The 18,239-nt window shown below is 35.6% G+C and overlaps 2 protein-coding genes across 2 annotated transcripts; both read left to right on the top strand.

Moving 5' to 3' along the window:
* Positions 1–1,156: 1,156 nt before the first annotated feature.
* LOC145597725 (iron-sulfur cluster assembly protein 1-like) lies at positions 1,157–6,006 on the top strand. The gene is made up of 3 exons (XM_081653966.1): positions 1,157–1,578; positions 4,689–4,743; positions 5,606–6,006. The coding sequence occupies exons 1-3, from the start codon at positions 1,278–1,280 to the stop codon at positions 5,766–5,768; spliced, it is 519 nt and encodes a 172-aa protein (XP_081510092.1). The 5' UTR covers positions 1,157–1,277; the 3' UTR covers positions 5,769–6,006.
* Positions 6,007–7,582: 1,576 nt separating this feature from the next.
* LOC145597794 (pantothenate kinase 2-like) lies at positions 7,583–17,954 on the top strand. The gene is made up of 22 exons (XM_081654040.1): positions 7,583–8,263; positions 9,423–9,635; positions 9,839–9,897; positions 10,231–10,347; positions 11,077–11,196; positions 11,282–11,376; positions 11,465–11,558; positions 11,644–11,775; positions 12,295–12,407; positions 12,588–12,780; positions 13,816–14,024; positions 14,227–14,271; positions 14,378–14,426; positions 14,579–14,661; positions 15,486–15,602; positions 15,784–15,847; positions 15,989–16,135; positions 16,327–16,485; positions 16,893–16,976; positions 17,064–17,258; positions 17,492–17,563; positions 17,676–17,954. The coding sequence occupies exons 1-22, from the start codon at positions 8,011–8,013 to the stop codon at positions 17,763–17,765; spliced, it is 2,703 nt and encodes a 900-aa protein (XP_081510166.1). The 5' UTR covers positions 7,583–8,010; the 3' UTR covers positions 17,766–17,954.
* Positions 17,955–18,239: the final 285 nt, after the last annotated feature.

Here is an 18,239-nt window from a genome sequence, read left to right as displayed (position 1 = left end):
CAAACTCAAAAGTATATGCAATGAATAATATGCAAGTGGGGTGAGAACACTTCATATTTCACATGCATTATAATAAGGGTGTATTGGTAAATGTATAAGGCAAAAGTTTCATAAAAGAGAGATGGTGCAAAAAATATGATACGAACCAAATATTTTCTAATAAGGTAAACAGTGTAATATTTGTGTAATGAAATTAAAGAAGTAATCAATTTATTAACTTAAAAAAAAAAGTAATCAATTTATTATTTTAAATAAATACATATGGTCGTGAATGTACCTATAGGTGATCATGGACCAAGTTTGCAAACAAATGTTATGTTTCAGGTCAAGCAATCGTGTTGGCCTTGCTGAGCCAAAATGCATGTCTAAATCAAGTTTTTTGCCTAGTTGAGCTATGTTTCAAAATACTTTTAGGTTTATTCTAGAATTGACTTTTGAGCCTAGTTGAGTTTTGGTTCAATTTTTTTTTTTTTTTTTTTTGGATTACCTAAAGCCTTATTTTAGATCAAACCTTGCGTGAATATCTCACTCAATACACTTAACTTTTGATATAATATTTGTCAAAAACTAGCAAATTTTCTTTTAAAATACCATTAATTATTGCACCGAGAAACTAATAGTAATGAAACCTTGACAGTTAGAGATAGATTTGAATTTATGATCTCCAACTTTAGGAAGGCCTTACACAAGGTTGATGCCAAAGACTCTTCTTCTATCCTAGTTAAAAAAGGACTTGATAAGGTCTAGTATATAGGTTTTGTGGTCTCATTTTTCCTTTCGTAGAGCTTAACCTATTTTTCTTTTATATGAAAAAAATCATTAACAAATCATATATACTCCTTCAATAACTAGTTTAGATAAAACAAATTCAAACTTTCTCCAAACAACTACTTTAACAGCTACCTCTAATAATTACTAGCAGACCACTAACATCAACTCTAACTTCTAACATCCACCTACATTGCTATCGTATTCAAATACTTTTACAACAACTAATTTTACCAAACACATATCGACCCAAATTTAATCTACCAATGCCTACATAGATTTAACAAAATTCCAATTTCCACAACTCCAAATATTTGGGCAACATTTAGACACTTGTAACAATATCCACAACCCTCAACACACCGCCAAATTTCCTTATTCTTCCAAACAACCGACTTACAAATATCTTCTTCTATATCCACCCAAAAACCCCAAATTTCTCTCCTCCACTCTTCTTTCCACCATTTTTCAATCGACAAAATCTTGCACAAACCCTAATTCCTGAAAAAATGTTGCGTCAAACTTGCAAGAAGATCCTCGCGAACACCCAATTGCAGCCCCAGCTGCGCGCATCATCGTTGGGAATCGCGCGCCATTACCATGAAAGGGTGGTCGATCACTACAACAACCCTAGAAATGTTGGGTCTTTCGATAATAACGACCCAGATGTGGGAACGGGTCTTGTTGGTGCTCCTGCTTGTGGGGATGTTATGAAGCTTCAAATTAGGGTTGATGATAAAACTGGGAAGATTGTTGATGCTCGTTTTAAGACCTTTGGTTGTGGTTCTGCTATTGCTTCTTCTTCTGTTGGTATGTTCAATTTCATGATTTGGGTGTTTTGTTTCTTGATTTGAGCTAATTTGGGTTGAATTTGTTGGGATTATTAGCTTGATAAATGTTCGTTTTTTTTTTTTTTTTTTTTTTTTTTTCCTATGTAGTTTTATACTTGATTGTTTATGATGTTATGTTCAAAGATTGATTTATGCTAGTTATTGACTTATTGTAGATTTAGCTTATTTGAGATTCAATTAGATATTTGGTTTGCTGTGTTGAATTGTTTTCTAGGAACCTGGCAAGGGATATATATCATTTGTAAATGGTAACCCTTATACTTATGGTTGCTTCTTTCATAATGATTTTCGGGAGTTATATCTGTAAATCGTTGTCGTGTTGATTGAGGCTTGGTATTCATAGCTATTCCCATGGATTTACTCTGTACTAGTAAATTTCCTGTGGAAGTTCCTCGTGATTTGTTAGCTAGTTTGACATAGAATTTTATTGTGGGGATTGAAATTTAGGTTTGTGAGGTGACTTTCTTAGACATCTTAGTCTCTTATGCTTTGTTTGGATAGGAAACAAGGAAGGAAAGGAAGGGAAGGGATAGAAGAGGAAACGTAGAGAGAAGAAAGGGAGGGGGAGGTGAGCTCCATTTTCCCTCCAAATCTCTCCAAATTTGGAGGGATTATGCTTATTAAAGAGGGAAAATGGATCCCTCCCTCTCCTTTCCCTTCCTTCCCCCAATCCTTTATCCAAACAAGAGAGTTTGTCCTCCTCCTTTTCTCTTTCTTTCTTTCCCTTCCATTTCCTTCTATCCAAACAAGGTGTTAGTGATTTATTAGGTTAGTGGGATTTCTTGTGGAAGTTCCTTGTGATTTCTTAGCTAGTTTGACATAGAATTTTATTGTGGAGATTGAAAATTAGGTTGGTGAGGCGACTTTCTTAGAGCTCTTAATCTCTTAGTGATTATGATTATCTCTAATTACCGAGTGTGGCATTGCTTGACAATTGCTATATTTGCCAACCATTGCTCATATCTTCCTTCATTATTTCCTTTTAAGATATGTTGAAACAAAGGGGAAATAGTGCTCTATGTTGTATCATATACACAACTAAGAGAACCAGCTAGCTCTGTCTTAACTCTTGAGTGGCATTTCACCCCGTAGTAATCAGTCACAGCTACATGAATGTGTAGCAAGCAGCACTTTAGGAGTTAGGATGGCATAACATCAAAGTTGAGGGAAGGTTCAAGCAGGGTAGTCTAGATAGCAAAGAGTGGACATCAAGGTGCCAATCTAGTTACATGGATTCGGGAACGGGTGTCGGACACAGACACGTGTCCAAGTGTCCGATCCGGCAAGTTTCAAAATTTTAGAACATGGGGACTCTGTCCGATATTTGGACATGGGTACGGGGACACGTCAATACGCCATTTAAATTTATATAAATAAATTATATATTACAAAAGCTTTAAATTTTTCATTATGTCTACCCCTAATTTTTTTTTTAATTATTTCCTCGGTAAATTCTTCTAATGAATGGCAATCTTCTTATCTCCATCTTTTCTATATTAATGGTGGTTTTCGAACAAAATATATTTTTCTTTCATGTTTCTTCTCTTTTTCCCTCTCCTCTCTTAATGGAAGAGTCCAAGTGCACGGTGAAGGACCGGACACATGTTTCCGTGAAGTGTCGTGTCGGCACGGACACTTCGCGATATTAGCCGTGTCCGATTAACATAGGTGCCAATCCTTCTCGTTGATGTAAACTCTTGGACAATATCCCTAATTTAATAGAGGCAATATCCCTATTTAATCTCATTGATGGCAAATAGGGACTATATCCCTATTTTAATCTTTTTCTATTCACACCTTGTAGCTTGTACTACAAAAGTCGGCTACCGGGGTGTTCCTGTGTGCTGTGTCCACCAATTATCTCTTGATAGAAAGAATTTTGGTTCCATGGCTTTAGTTTTGCATTTGCACAAAAAGGACTGAGTTCTGGAGATAATGTTAGATGCTACAAATTTTTTTATAAGTCTATCACTTGAGGATTGCTCACTGATCCTAAACAATTGAGCAGCTAGTTGTCACGAACATTAATGTATAAGTAGTTTAGGGCTTGCTCAGTTTGTTTGTGTATTGAAGATGGATTTTATACTATCACACTCGTGGACATCCAATCTATTTGCTTTGTGCTGTTGTGCATGTCCTTATTTTTTAAGAAGAGCTGAATCTGGGCCAGATGTTGAGTTGTCCCTACAGTTGCTTTATATAAGGAATATAGTGGGTTTTGTATGCCACAATTGATAGAGATGTTCATATCCGAGCTTGCAGTTGAATATGTGATGTGCTAGGATTTTAAATATTTAGAAATGTCCTGGAGGAACCCACATAGGCTGATTTACTACATGCTTAGCTTTATGAGAAGTTAGAATGTTAGAGAGTTATGCTTGGCTACTTCAAAATGCAAGGGAATCTTCAGAAGTTGGAATTTTGCAATATTTATGCTTTTAGGCTTTTAGCTAGTTGATAATTACTATGAATTGCAAGGCTTGATTGGGCCATATCTGTGCTAAGGATATAATACTGTTTACTTTGGAACTACTCTTATATTAATTTTGGCTGTTAAAGTTTGAAACTACCTTAGCAGCCTTAGACCTAGGAATTTGTTACTCAGGAGTTTATCTTTGCTGTTTGTAGCCTATGGTGCCTTGCCATTGAGAAATAAATAGAGAATTAGAGAGTTAAAATAATGGGTGCATTTGGCACAATCCTCCTTGGTTGTCATCTTAGTTAAAAGAGGCATTATTGTATCTGTCTGGTTATCCTTTATATTTGAGGTCTACTATCTTCTGAATATGTATATTGAGAGTTGTAATGGGTGGCAACATATAGAATTTTTGTAGAGAAGGCTCAAATGCATTGAGCTTCATGTGGATTAAGAAGCTAGAATTTTAGAGGTCAATTCTTCCCTTAAATGCTGTCTTAGTTTGTAAGTGAATGTTTTTTCCTCTGTGAGCAAGAGTTGCTGTGTCTAAGTCTATTTGCTTTATTGATTACTGTGTCTTTTGGAGCTTTACAAGTTGTTTGCATATATATAAATATTCTGACTGGTGACTTGTTTTGTCTCTTTTTCATCAGCTACCGAGTGGGTCAAAGGGCAACAAATGGAGGATGTGGTGTCAATAAAAAACACGTAAGTTGCTTTTCAGTTATAATATTGATCTGACATAGTTGATCAATTTACTTGGTATTTATTCTGATCATATTAGACTTCTTGTCTTATGTAAAGTGTTATCTGCTTATCGGCTGTATTTGTGTGGAGTGAGACCCTTTTTTTTTCCTTTTGTCTGGCTGACATTAGGGGGTGAAGGTGATATATTTGAACTTGGTTGTTCTTTTGATTCTTATATACCACTTCCATTCAGTACCTTTAATCCCTCATATAAGCATTACAATCATCACTGTCCCAGATATAATGGATGACCTATTGTGGTGGCTATCGACTGTGATGGTGTGATACATTAAATTCCATCATTAAGAATTTCTGTTTATAGATTAAGATGTTTCTGATCCAAATGTTTCAGTAAACTGCCGTTTATTTCCCTCACCCCCTTTAAGTAGTGCACTAGTAAGCCTTGGAAAAACCTCTTGCAGGTCCTGTTCATAGATTTGTAGTATTGATATGGCTGTGATGGGTGTAGTATTAATATGCCAGGTTTGTGGTGTTGCAGCATGCAATTTCATGACATATGTATGCTGCAGAATCATAATTTGATAATTTATGCTTATATTTTTAGAAGAATAACATCTATGTAACTTGGCATGCTAGAAAACATTGTTTGATACTTCATGATCTTTTAGTCAAGTTTTCAGTCAAGTTTTCCATGTAGCCTAAACATGCAGTCATATACTATGACTAGACCTCAATATGTAAAATACCATGTGATGCAACATTTGCCTGATTTTCTATGTATGGGAAATTGAGAACTCAGTTTGGTGATCTACAATTATATGTTGTGGTTTGTGGATGTCTTAATTGAAATGGTTGATTACAGGGAAATTGCAAAACATTTGTCTCTCCCACCAGTGAAATTGCATTGCAGTATGCTTGCTGAAGACGCAATCAAAGCAGCAGTTAAAGACTACACAGCAAAGCGTGCAAAGTTGAATGGTAGCAGCACAGAGGCTGCATCCAGCGAGAAGGCCGCTGAGGCTTGAAGTGGATGCATTCATTTCAGAGTTACTGCTAGAGTGCTAGTATAATATGATAACCACCTTGTACTAATAAATGGTTGTACCAGCATTAGTTGGGTATACTTTGGGCATGGTTGTCTTCAAGACCTGAACTATTTACCTTACGCCTATGTAAATTAATTTTGCTGTCACTGATTGTCTTGTCCAAATTTTTTTTTTCCCCTTTTTGATGATAATGAAGAAAAACACATTTGGAACTGAAGATTTGTATCATTGTGAGAGTTGCTCGTGTGATGTTTGATTAACCTGCAACATGAAATAACTTTGTAATTGGATCTTGTATTGTGCTTGGCAAATTCTTTATCTGTCTACTTCGGTGTAGCGGCACTCCAAAATTCAGGATTTGCTGTCAACCTGGTATGGTTAGCCTCTTGGTGATCATTCCATACAAGCTGTGAAAATTGCTATTGCTGGAATTCAATCAATTATCCTTTTTCAAAAAAATAAAAATAAAATGTCATTAAGCATAACTCCTATGTACACTGTAAGTCTGTAAATGAGAATTCAGATTTCCCAAGTTCCAAGCTTCCAAGTTCCAACACAAAACTAGTTTTTGTGCCATAATTTTGTGTATTTTTTATATCAAGTATATTCATAGACTGAAATATTTTGATTTTAACATTATTTACATACTCAACCTTTCTTAAGATTCGGTAGAAAAATGGATTGGAAAAGAATTTATGGAAGATAATAGCAAGAATGATTGTTTGTATAATTTGTATTTGAAACATATCACATCTTTGACCTGTGTGAATACTTAGGAGAATATTATCTTTTACTTAATATCCCTTTACAAGGATATTACTCCTTTTCCTTGCCTAGTGTTTTGACGACCATGAGCTAGCTACTAACAGAATCACAAGATGCTTTTAAGAAAGCAATTAGAGCACCTCCAATGACCAATGGCAAAGGTATAATATTTTGTATCTTCATTTTCATATTAACTTTTAAAGTTACTACACTTTTCAGATATTGAAGTGCTTTAATGTCTAATTATGGGTGAAACTCAGGGTCTGTTCTCTTCAGCTTACTTTCAGTTCAATTCAGTTCAGTTCTTAATTTCCTTCTCTCAAAAACAGTTCAATTCAGCTTAGCCCAGTTCAGTATTCAGAACAGCTCTTGTCACCGCCACCAATACCGTCAACTGACGCCCACTACTAACGTCATTTTCAACAAGTACCACTACACTCTCTCGGTCTCTTACCAACATACGCCACTTCCATCAACCAACATTTAACCTTCCGATGATCAAATCCTTATATTGTCAACTTATGCAGGCGGACACGCCGGAGGTATGTGAGTAATGTGACTGTTCCTCAATTTTGAATCATCTATTCTTTAACATTTGAAAAGTCTTTAAAGGCAATGTGTGGGGGGCTAGAAGAATACAATAAAAACCTTAGTCTTATTGCATGCTTGATAACTTTGATCATAATCGTTGACCACCAAAACACGACCAAACTATAAAACAAATAATTAATATTTTCAATAAGTGATGTATTTACCTAAACTCTTGGCCTATAGGCCCTATGGATTTAACATGCCACTACATGTATAATAGTACATACGGAGTAAAAAATACTATTCAGATAACTTATACTTTAATGGTACAATATAATTGTATACAAAAATGTACCATTGAGGGAAAATATACCACCAAATCCAGATTATTCTCCCATAAACATGGCAAATACATAGGCCCTAAGCGTCTAAATACACTACTCCATATGACGTAATACTCCACTACTCCGCGCTTATTTTGCAATATCCATCACTCATCAATAATTCTGACATTACTGTGTACTGTGAAGTCATTGATTTCTACAGTAAAGTTGGAGACTTTTCTCAAACTCAAACACCCATTTATTCACCATTCACCTCCATACAATTCAATTCAAAGCCCCATTTTTCAAAATTGGGCAAAAAATTTAAGAACTCATCGGATCATCCCATAATCCATTTTCATAACCAGTGACTTAATCAATACTACTATATGAATAAGTAATTCATAAAGTTTTGAAATTTTGAGTATTTGACCCAGATAAATTTATGGGTATTTCTTGAAACAGGACAAAGTCTTGAAAGTGTGAATTACCCCAGAAAAATTATTGGTGGGGGTTAGAGGGGAGTTGGGGTTGGTTGGTGGGAGAAGAGAGAGAGAAAGAGAGCAAGTTTATTGGGAAACTTACAAGTATAAAATTCAGTGATGGCTGATTTAATCAAAAACCCAGTTGACAGTATAAAACCAGTGATTGAAGATAGAACTTCAACTAAAATTGAGGAGAGAGAATCGGAAATGGCTCCTCCGGCTGCCGGAAGTTCGATTCATCGGTCGGGTTCACGGCCGCAGCTTGACCTTAGTGGTGCTGCTATTCAAGGCAATTTTGAGGAGAAAGACCCAACTATTTTGCTGCCTAATCAATCTGATGATATTTCACATTTGGCTTTAGACATTGGAGGTGAATTCTAATTTTTCAATTTTTTTGTGGAATTATTGGTTTTTTTAATGTGGGATTTTGATGGGGTGATGTGAAAGTTTGTAAATTTGTGGATTTTTTAAGTTGTTTGTGTTAGTCTTGAGCTTGATTGCTGAGATTTTCTTATGGATTTTGACTTTTTGAGTTGGTAGGAAATGGTTGTGGGATGTCACATTGATCATTTTTTGAGTGCTAGCTTTGTAGGATCTTAGTGTGCTTCTTGGTGTTGATCTTAGTTTGTTGTGTTGCATGTTGATTAGTTGATGGGAAGTGTGATCAGATTATGTGTAGGTTAGGCTGAAGTATTGTGGCCAAATTAAACGGCCAATGTAGTAATACTAGTTGAAGTGTATATCATGTATCAAGGATAAGGATATGAACTGGAGTTGTCTCTTGTCTGCATGTAAGTGGAATTGGTTGTTTAATGTGGAATTGGCTGTTTAGTGTGGAAAGGTAGTGAGTGGATTTTATCAGGATCTCGTGCTTAGATTAGGTGCATTGTTGTATTTGATGTTTGGATCTTGCAACCCTTTCCCCAGAACAATATATATGTTGTAAGGGCCTTGATTGAGGACCAAGTGAAAGAGAGTTGCATTTATTTCATTTCTTTGGAGGGGTATCTTTGTTAAGTTTAAAGTATTTAGCTCAAATTTTTCATTGTGTTGTCTTTCTGAAATGTAGTGTTGATGAATGATGATACTTAACTGCTTCCAATCCAAATCTGAAACTTCTATAATCTACTCCGCTATATTGGCCAAGTATTTGAAAGAAAGGTCTATGTCTATTTGAGGAACAGGGTCCACTTTTGGTACACTAAAGTGGGCATGCACTTAAATCACTGCTACATCAAAGGGTTTGCTTTAGGTTGCAACCACCAAAATGAAACCATGGCCGAAGCTTTTTTGCATGAATTTTCAAGCTTAGATAGAATATCTTATTCAGTTGGATCCTATAGATAGATAAAGTTTGGCTGCATGTTATCTTTAATTCTTTCCATTATGATAATTGACATTCCTTTTATTTACTGGTCACTATTCTTGTATTAACTTGATCCTTCTCCATTGCATTCATCTATTTTGATTTTAAAGGTCCAGCTCACTAAAATGACCAATTGGGAACTTATTTTTTGTTGGTGTGCCAGGATCCCTCATCAAGCTTGTCTATTTTTCAAGACATGAGAATAAATCAGCTGAAGATAAGCGTAAGAGGTCAATGAAGCAGAGATTTGGAATTTCTAATGGTAATAGGAGAAGCTATCCAATACTTGGTGGAAGACTTCATTTTGTAAAATTTGAAACTGCTAAGATAAATGAGTGTCTGGACTTCATCAAGTCAAAGCAACTACACTGTGGAGGTATTTGATTATATTAAGCATGGTTCCCTCCTTTTTTTTTCTTTTGTTTTTCTTTGAGTGTGTGTCCTTAACACTGCAGTGACTTTATTCAACTTTGTTTACTCGTGATTTTGTTGGAGGCCTTGGAGCTGCTGTAAATTTTGTTCACTATGTACTGAAAGATGTATTAGTTATTATATTTAAATGTTTCCCTTATGACGCAGGGATGGTTGCTCGTTGTTGGCCTACTGATGCCTTGTCAAATGAAAATGTTGTAGTCAAGGTAAATGCAGTTTTCGATTTGTCTTCAAAAGTACTAGGTATAAGAATTCACATTAGCTTATTAAGGATGTTGCACCTGTAGATTTGTATGATCCTTTTTTAAGGAGGCTATAAGTGGTTGAGTTGTGGAATTTCTTCATAACCAAGCCTCAAATTTCTTTCTTATCGTCTCTTATACTCGTAGACAAATAACAAGATAATTTGATTCTCAACAATGATCGGCGATTTATGTTCTTTCATAAACCCTTTTTATTTAAATTACTTCAGCTCTTCATTCATCGACTTAGTGATATTTGTATATAATAATCTCATATTTGCTTGCATATGGGTGAAGGCCACAGGAGGTGGAGCATACAAATTTACAGACCTGTTTAAAGATAGACTTGGTGTTAGTCTTGACAAGGAGGATGAGATGGATTGTCTTGTTGCTGGAGCGAATTTTTTGCTCAAGGTGAACATTTAGTTGCTTTTATTTCTAATAACTCTATAGTTATAAATCTTGTTGCCAATGATATGTATTTGCGTGAAGTATAGATTATATGGGTAACGTGAGCAATAAGATTTGTCTTTGCATATTCTATATAATTTAGATGGTTTGGTCACCCTTGTTCTGTTTCAGTGTAACTTATGGTTATTGCCTTATTGGACAATGGAAGGTCATTATCCCCTGTATAAGCATGTGCATAGCCAGCTTGTTCCAATATAGGGGTAGGAAGAATAGTAAAGAAAGGAAATCATTCACATGGTTTTATGTGAATATTTTAGATCCGGAACCCATGTCATGGTTACCATCAAATAGGAGTAGTTGATATAAATCTATGGTTAGATACTAAGATGTTATAAATTGAAAAAAAGTACATAACTAGTTATAACTAGTTGTCTCAAGTAGGTGAAGTGCAATTATGTAGTTTCATGATTTTACTTAATAATTTATGTTGTGTTAAACATATTGTTATGATTTGCATACTTATGTTCCTGTTTGCTCAATAAAAAGAAAGGGGTACTTGGCATGCAAGTGTCTATCGGTGCATGATATCCCCCTTGTATGTGTGAAATTAGAATTCCATCATGATTTTAGGTTTATGAAAATATTTTTTTTATTGAGATAATTATATTGGATTAACATGGTTCTATCAAGATCCAAGAGTATGTACTCTGAGTGTTTTGGTTTTCTGCATAGGCAATTCGTCACGAGGCCTTTACGCATATGGAGGGTCAGAAAGAGTTCGTGCAGATAGATCAAAATGATTTATTTCCTTACCTTCTTGTAAACATTGGATCTGGTGTTAGTATGATAAAGGTAAAGCCAATTTGAATAGACTACATTTTATTTAAAGCGTAATGTCTCATAACAATAGATATGTTCTGATCTGGAATTGATATAGGTCGATGGTGATGGGAAGTTCGAACGTGTAAGTGGTACAAATGTCGGAGGTGGTACATATTGGGGTTTAGGGAAGCTGTTGACCCAGTGCAAGAGGTCATATTGGGTGTACTTTTTTTCACTTTTCAAGTTTCTTCTCTTTATATGAAAATTTTCCTAACCTTTTAATTTCCTCTTACTACAGCTTCGATGAGCTTCTGGAGTTGAGCCAACGTGGAGATAATAGAACCATAGACATGCTTGTTGGGGATATTTATGGTGGTATGGATTATTCCAAGGTAACATTAAGGTGTTCAGTATCTAACTGATGTGTTATCTGATATTGGTACTTACCTTTCACTGATTTACATCTTATATTCACAGATTGGTCTATCTGCATCAACAATTGCTTCTAGTTTTGGCAAGACAATTTCTGAAAACAAGGAGCTTGAAGATTATAGACCTGAAGATATATCTCTTTCACTCCTGCGAATGATTTCATATAACATTGGGCAGGTAAGTTAGAGAGATCATTGAATAAGGAATTAAGGATATGGATATCTTGAACTGAGAATGCTGTGATGGCTTGAAAGTAATGATGTAGGATTTGCCTTTTCCTCTACAAACGATGGATTAGTTAAATCTTAAAATAGTTGCACTTATGAGGTCAACTGTGTGAAGGTTATGAACAGATATCTATATTAAATGTCCGATCAGAAAAGCTATACAGTGGCATAACTCCTTGAGTCCTTGTCTGTAATAGTGACCTCAGTTTTCATTTTATTCCCTCACTTGGAATATCTGGTGTCCTGCATTTGTTCTTTGAGCTTGCTTGACCACTGATTATGATTCTCGGGCTATTTCTTTTAATGCTGGTGAATAACTTCTTGGTTGAATAAATCTATAATAATTGTGAACCCCTTCATTCATAGAGTTTTAAAGTTTGGTTACAATTCTAGACAGCTTTACATAGATATCGCTGAACTTTTGCTTTCCTTAGTAACTGAATATCGTACTATGTGTGGTAATTTTCAGATAGCTTACTTAAATGCTCTTCGCTTTGGCCTCAAACGCATATTCTTTGGAGGCTTTTTCATCAGAGGACATGCATATACAATGGATACTATCTCCTTTGCTGTTCAGTTTTGGTGAGTAACTTAATATTGCTTTACTACTTCAGATTTCAGAATGATGACTGTCTACTTACTTAGGCCATCTCCTCTTACTGTCTTACCTGGCCATAGGCAGGAGCCTCATGTGAGGCATGAGGGTGAAGTTTCATGTATGGCATGGTCATTTCGATAATTCCATTTATGATTTTCATCTAGGTCTAAAGGCGATGCGAAAGCGATGTTCTTGAGGCATGAAGGATTTCTTGGAGCTTTGGGCGCATTTATGAGTTATGAAAAACACGGTCTTGATGATGTGATGGTCCATCAATTGGTGGAACGGTTTCCTATGGGTGCACCATATGTTGGAGGAAAGATCCATGGCCCGCCTTTGGGAGATTTAAATGAGAAGGTAATAAAAGAATGCAATAAATTCTGTGAGCCTATAGCATCTTATGCTTGGTCATGCCAATTTTTCCTATCTCATGCTGAAGCAGTTGCAATCCTTGGTGATATTGTGTGATGAACTCACTACCTCACTGACTATACTTACGCAAAACAGAGACAAGAACACAAGCAAAACACACAAACAAGGAAATAAGATTGAAAGGTTGATGATTGATTGATTGAAAGATAACGGTAGCTTCAGCCTACCACTCTCCAAAAGTATCTTTAGGATACTACTCTCTATTACAATTGTCTAATCTCATGCCCTTCCCTCTAAGACAAACATTCTTATATATACAAGCTTAGGCTACATTGCCCTTAATTGCTTTTGTCTCATTCTACTGCTACTTCCTGCTTTACTGTCAAATTGCTCCACTACTAGGTGTGTTGGTGTTGCTCCCCTCCCCTTCTGAAATTGCAGAACTTAACTACCCTTGTCCTCATGTGGTGGAGGTGCTAAAGTGTTGGCTGCTTTCCCCTTCCGTTGATAGTACAACTTGATTGGCGGTTTAGGCTTAGGAATTGGAAAGCTGGTTTGGTCTATTACATATTGGAAGTAATCTATTAGGTGTACCACCTTATGTTCTAATACATTTTATTTTGCCACATTATTTGTATTTATAAATAACTATGTAGGCTGTAAGATTGGGCATAATCTTGATCTCAACCCACATGACTAAGTCGGTAGACCCTTAGAACTTAATCCTTAATACTATCATTATTTCAAGATTAGAGTTCAGTTGTTAGCAGATAACTTCCTGGAAGCAATCTTTATACGTTTTCTCTTAAATTTTTGTTGGGAGTTGAGCCTTTGAATGTGGGTGTATAGAGTGTATAGATACACTTTTAAAATAAAGCGAATCTGATTAGAATGATTTTGCCACTTTTAAATGAACTCTTTTGCTGTATTGTTCCTTGTAGTATACATGAAATATTATGAACTTAAATTCTTAGAATTTCTCCTTTAGCTTTTAACACTTTCTGGGCTTCAAAATTGCAGATATCATGGATGGAAAAATTTGTACAGAAAGGAACTGAAATTATTGCTCCTGTTCCCCTGATTCCTCCTGGAACAACTGGACTTGGGGGCTTTGAAGTTCCTTTATCACGAGGAGATACTCTGCGTTCTGATGCAAGCAGCTTGAACGTTGGAGTTTTGCACCTTGTTCCTACTTTGGATGTGTTCCCTTTGTTGGCGGACTCAAAAATGTAGGAGTAATCTTTAAGTCATCTTTGCTGCTGCTGAGTCAATGTTGATCCTATACTTCTAAAAAAAAATAGAAATATTTTGTGGAAGTTGATTTTTACTTAGAAATTTTGACTCCGTATGGCTTGTTTGTGCTTCATGCCATAAAAATTAATTACGAAGTATATAAATTTGCACTGAATATATTCTATAATATTTGTGCAGGTATGAACCTAACACCATTGATCTCTCGGAACATGGTGAGCTAGAGTAAGTAATGTGCTATAAAACCCTTCTAATCTGGTCTATCGATCCAGATAACATCTAAAAATTTTGTGTAGTATGCTCATATCGCTTTTTATTGCTTGTATTGTAGGTATTGGCTTACAGTGCTGTCTGAGCATCTACCAGATCTTGTTGACAAGGTAAGTGGTTATAGTTGTTAACTGGCCTTTATATACCTAATGTCTGCTGTCATTAGGATTCAGGGTCATTAATTTTATTTTTTCCTCTAGATTGACAAAGAATTTTTTTGTCTCATTATTTTCTGATTACCATTTTTAATGTTTGTTCGTAGGCTGTGGCAAGTGAAGGAGGTACTGATGATGCTAAAAGAAGGGGTGATGCTTTTTCTCGTGCATTTTCTGCCCACTTGGCCAGGTGAATATATTGAATGTGCACTGGTATACAAGTGGAGTCATATATATCTACTCTGGTCTCAAACTTGTGCATCAGGTGCTCCCCTCATGACGAGGGTCTCCTGTTGTTCCTTTTTTATTTACCCTATTTATATTTAAATAACTAGCGAAATGCATGTTATTTTTAGATTGCTTCCATGAATTTGATACTTTATAGCAGAAATTTTTAAAATGGTTCTGTATGTTGGATGAATCTCGTAGGATATGAGTCTTTGGTTAAGCTTTTGTTGGAGAGCACAACTTCGGTTGGCAAGTTTCTTAGTTTCTATTGACACCGACACTGAAACTACTGATACTGATGTCAGTGTTCTGTTCATCCCCCCTGCCCAGGAACTTTTAATGTCACTAGAAAGGAAATATCTGTAATCACATGTTACACTCAACCAATTAAATTTTATAGCAATTAAAAAGGAATAAAAATTAATGCGGAAAAAAGCTTCAAGCTTGTGTAAACTGATTGCTTATGGTCTTGTAACTAGGAACACAATTTTAGCTGACTTTTGAATTTTTCATGTTGAACTGGATGAGTTGAGTTGCTTTTGGATCTTTAACTATAACCATTTTCAGTCATATCTGGCTCGATTGTTACTATTGTTGCTTATTGTATGATTAGTATGCCAATATGCTCTCCAATGTTGTTCTTGAACACCTTCTCATAGCAGAAATTTCTGTCTTTAGCCACCTGGTAGGTACTTAATTATTAGTCATTACTTGTATATTCCAAGATTGATGGTTCTCAAATACTGAAGATTAAATCTGACAGTTTTATTTGTGAACTCCTAATAGGTTGATGGAAGAGCCTGCTGCTTATGGGAAGTTAGGACTTGCAAATCTTCTGGAACTGAGGGAGGAATGCTTGAGGGAATTTCAGTTTAATGATGCATATAGAAGCATAAAGCAAAGGTACCCGCATTCGTACTTTATCGTATAGAAGCAAAAACATAGTAAGGTTAATGAATGGGAATTTAAGAGCATCTAATTGTCTTACTTAACTATTGTCATCAACCTAATGATTATAATATTGCTCAGACCAATGTCAAATGCTTTCTTTTATAAATCTTAATTATGCATTCATGTTTTGTAGGGAAAATGAGGCTTCCCTTGCTGTTTTACCTGACCTTCTTATGGAGCTTGACAGCATGTCTGAGGTATGTGTGAGTCTTTGTTGTTTTCATGTTCAAACGTCATAGAACAAGAACAAGAGCATCTGTGGTTTTCATATAATGGTAATATCAATGAGCGTTTACTTTTGCTCTAGATCTTTATATACAATTCTCTTATTTATGCAGGAGGATAGACTGTTTACCTTGATTGAGGGAGTCCTTGCAGCAAACATTTTTGATTGGGGATCTCGTGCATGTGTGGACCTCTATCACAAAGGGACAATTATTGAGATTTATAGAATGAGTCGGAAAAAGATGCAAAGACCATGGCGGGTAAGTGTACTAATATGATTTTGATCATAGTGTTTTTGTTTGTTTGTTTGTTTGTTTGTTTTTTCTTTTTTCTTTTTTTTTTCTTTTTTTCAAATTTCTACACCGCATTGTATCATTCCTCACTTTATGGGCTTAGTCCTTGGATTGTTTTCCACTGTCCTGTCTGTTAATGATTTGATCTCATGTATCAGGTGGATGATTTTGATATGTTCAAGGAAAGTATGCTTGGATCAAGTGGCAAAAAGCCACCACCTCATAAACGGGCATTGCTGTTTGTAGATAATTCTGGTGCTGACGTTGTCTTAGGGATGCTTCCCCTTGCTAGAGAGCTTCTTCGACGTGGAACTGAAGTAAGTGTGATTGTAGGCTCTTGTAAATAACATGTACATTCGATATTTAGAGATGATAAGTCTGTAAAAAAAATAAAAAAAAACAAAAAAAACACCTAAGCTGATGTAAGTTAATGAAGATCATTGTATTGCGTTTTTAGCCTTTATTTATCCTTCTTTCTTTTAACTTTCTGTTAATGTTGGTATCAAGTACTGAAGCTCTTCATTCTTAAGCCAAACTGAATGTATAAAATGATTTTCTCACTTTTTCACTATAATTTTCATATTCATTATGTTGGACGTTTTAATATGATTCCCATATCTACTCTTTTTCTCTCTTAAGTATTTGATGGCCTGTCCGACTAAAAATTGTTTCTTCCTTATGCCTTTACATCTAACTGTTAGTTGGTACGGTGATTTCTTTGCAGGTTGTCCTGGTAGCAAACTCACTCCCTGCTCTTAATGATGTGACTGCCATGGAGCTTCCTGACATTGTTGCAGAGGCAGCAAAGGTATGTTTTTAATCTCGTGTTTGTTTTGAGCATGAGGTTCACTGTGCGTGTTCTAAATGAATTCATGTTTCAATTTTCTATTCCTAGAATTGTGATATTCTCCGAAGAGCAGCTGAAGCTGGTGGGCTTCTTGTGGATGCAATGATAAATGTCCAAGAATGTTCTAAAGAAGAATTGCCTTCCGTTCCCCTGATGGTTGTTGAAAATGGATGTGGAAGTCCATGCATCGACTTACGACAAGTGAGCTCTGAGGTAGCTGCTGCTGCCAAAGATGCTGATTTGGTATGTTTACTGCACTACTTTTAGAGAGATTTTTTAGTTGATTCATAATTTTTTACATTGTTGTGTTAGTTCTTAATTGAATGATGAGATGCATTTCATACAAGTTAGAAATCAAAGCTCGAGCTCGACTAATATTACCACTTGCTAGTTCAAATAACAAAGAAGAATAAATATAAATAAAACAGTGAATGCGAACGCAAATCATATGAATGATGTATGTTTGTGGCGTGCAGGTAATTTTGGAAGGCATGGGCCGAGCTATTCATACTAATTTCAATGCTAAGTTCAAATGTGATGCTCTGAAGGTGAGCATTGTAACCCTGCTTCTTACAAAGTTTTCATGAATAGAGGAATTACATACCCCCATTTCCTTTTTGAACCATTATTAAGTTAATATTATATAATATTGTTTCGCAGCTTGCCATGGTGAAGAACCAGAGATTGGCAGAGAAATTACTGAAGGGAAACATTTACGACTGTGTCTGCAGATTTGAACCAGCAAGTTGAAATGACAAACTTCTGTTCGAATAATGAATTGCGTACTGAAGCGTTCTGTAGAGCTAGAACATTGAGATTTCATGTAGATGTCCAAACTTTTTGGTTTAAAAAACATGAAATTGTGAATTATTTGATGTACATATTTGTTGGATGTAAATTTGACATAGCCCATAAAAGTGAATTTTGCTTTCAATACAATTATGAATAATGTGTAGTTAAATTGAGCGTAATTGAGATTATAAAAATCAAACTAGCTAAAGTTGGAATTCATAACGTCATATTGATTTTAATTTATTAAACATCTCCATTTTTCATTTTTTTTTTTTTTTTTTTTGACAAAAGCAAAGTACAACCGTCCCCTCCCTTCCGGCTTCCCACACCCCATGTGGTGGTTTGGAGGTGGGGGAAGACAAGGGTGGCGGTTTTGAGGGTTGGGGATGGGAGGGGGTTCTTTGGTTGTGAGCTTTTTGGAGCAAAAAGAGC

The sequence above is a fragment of the Chenopodium album genome, chromosome 20 (assembly GCF_948465745.1).
Source record: "Chenopodium album chromosome 20, dcCheAlbu1.1, whole genome shotgun sequence".
Taxonomy (NCBI): domain Eukaryota; kingdom Viridiplantae; phylum Streptophyta; class Magnoliopsida; order Caryophyllales; family Amaranthaceae; genus Chenopodium; species Chenopodium album.
The sequence above is the reverse complement of the archived record's forward strand: the minus strand, read 5'-3'. Positions and strand labels throughout refer to the sequence as shown.

Coding starts and splice junctions, on each gene's coding strand:
- LOC145597794 (XM_081654040.1), top strand. CDS start 8,011: ATGGCTGATTTAATCAAAAACCCAGTTGACAGTATAAAACCAGTGATT. Junction 16,136..16,326: donor AGATGCAAAGACCATGGCGG/GTAAGTGTACTA, acceptor CTCATGTATCAG/GTGGATGATTTTGATATGTT. Junction 16,486..16,892: donor TTCTTCGACGTGGAACTGAA/GTAAGTGTGATT, acceptor ATTTCTTTGCAG/GTTGTCCTGGTAGCAAACTC.
- LOC145597725 (XM_081653966.1), top strand. CDS start 1,278: ATGTTGCGTCAAACTTGCAAGAAGATCCTCGCGAACACCCAATTGCAG. Junction 1,579..4,688: donor TATTGCTTCTTCTTCTGTTG/GTATGTTCAATT, acceptor CTTTTTCATCAG/CTACCGAGTGGGTCAAAGGG. Junction 4,744..5,605: donor GTGGTGTCAATAAAAAACAC/GTAAGTTGCTTT, acceptor GGTTGATTACAG/GGAAATTGCAAAACATTTGT.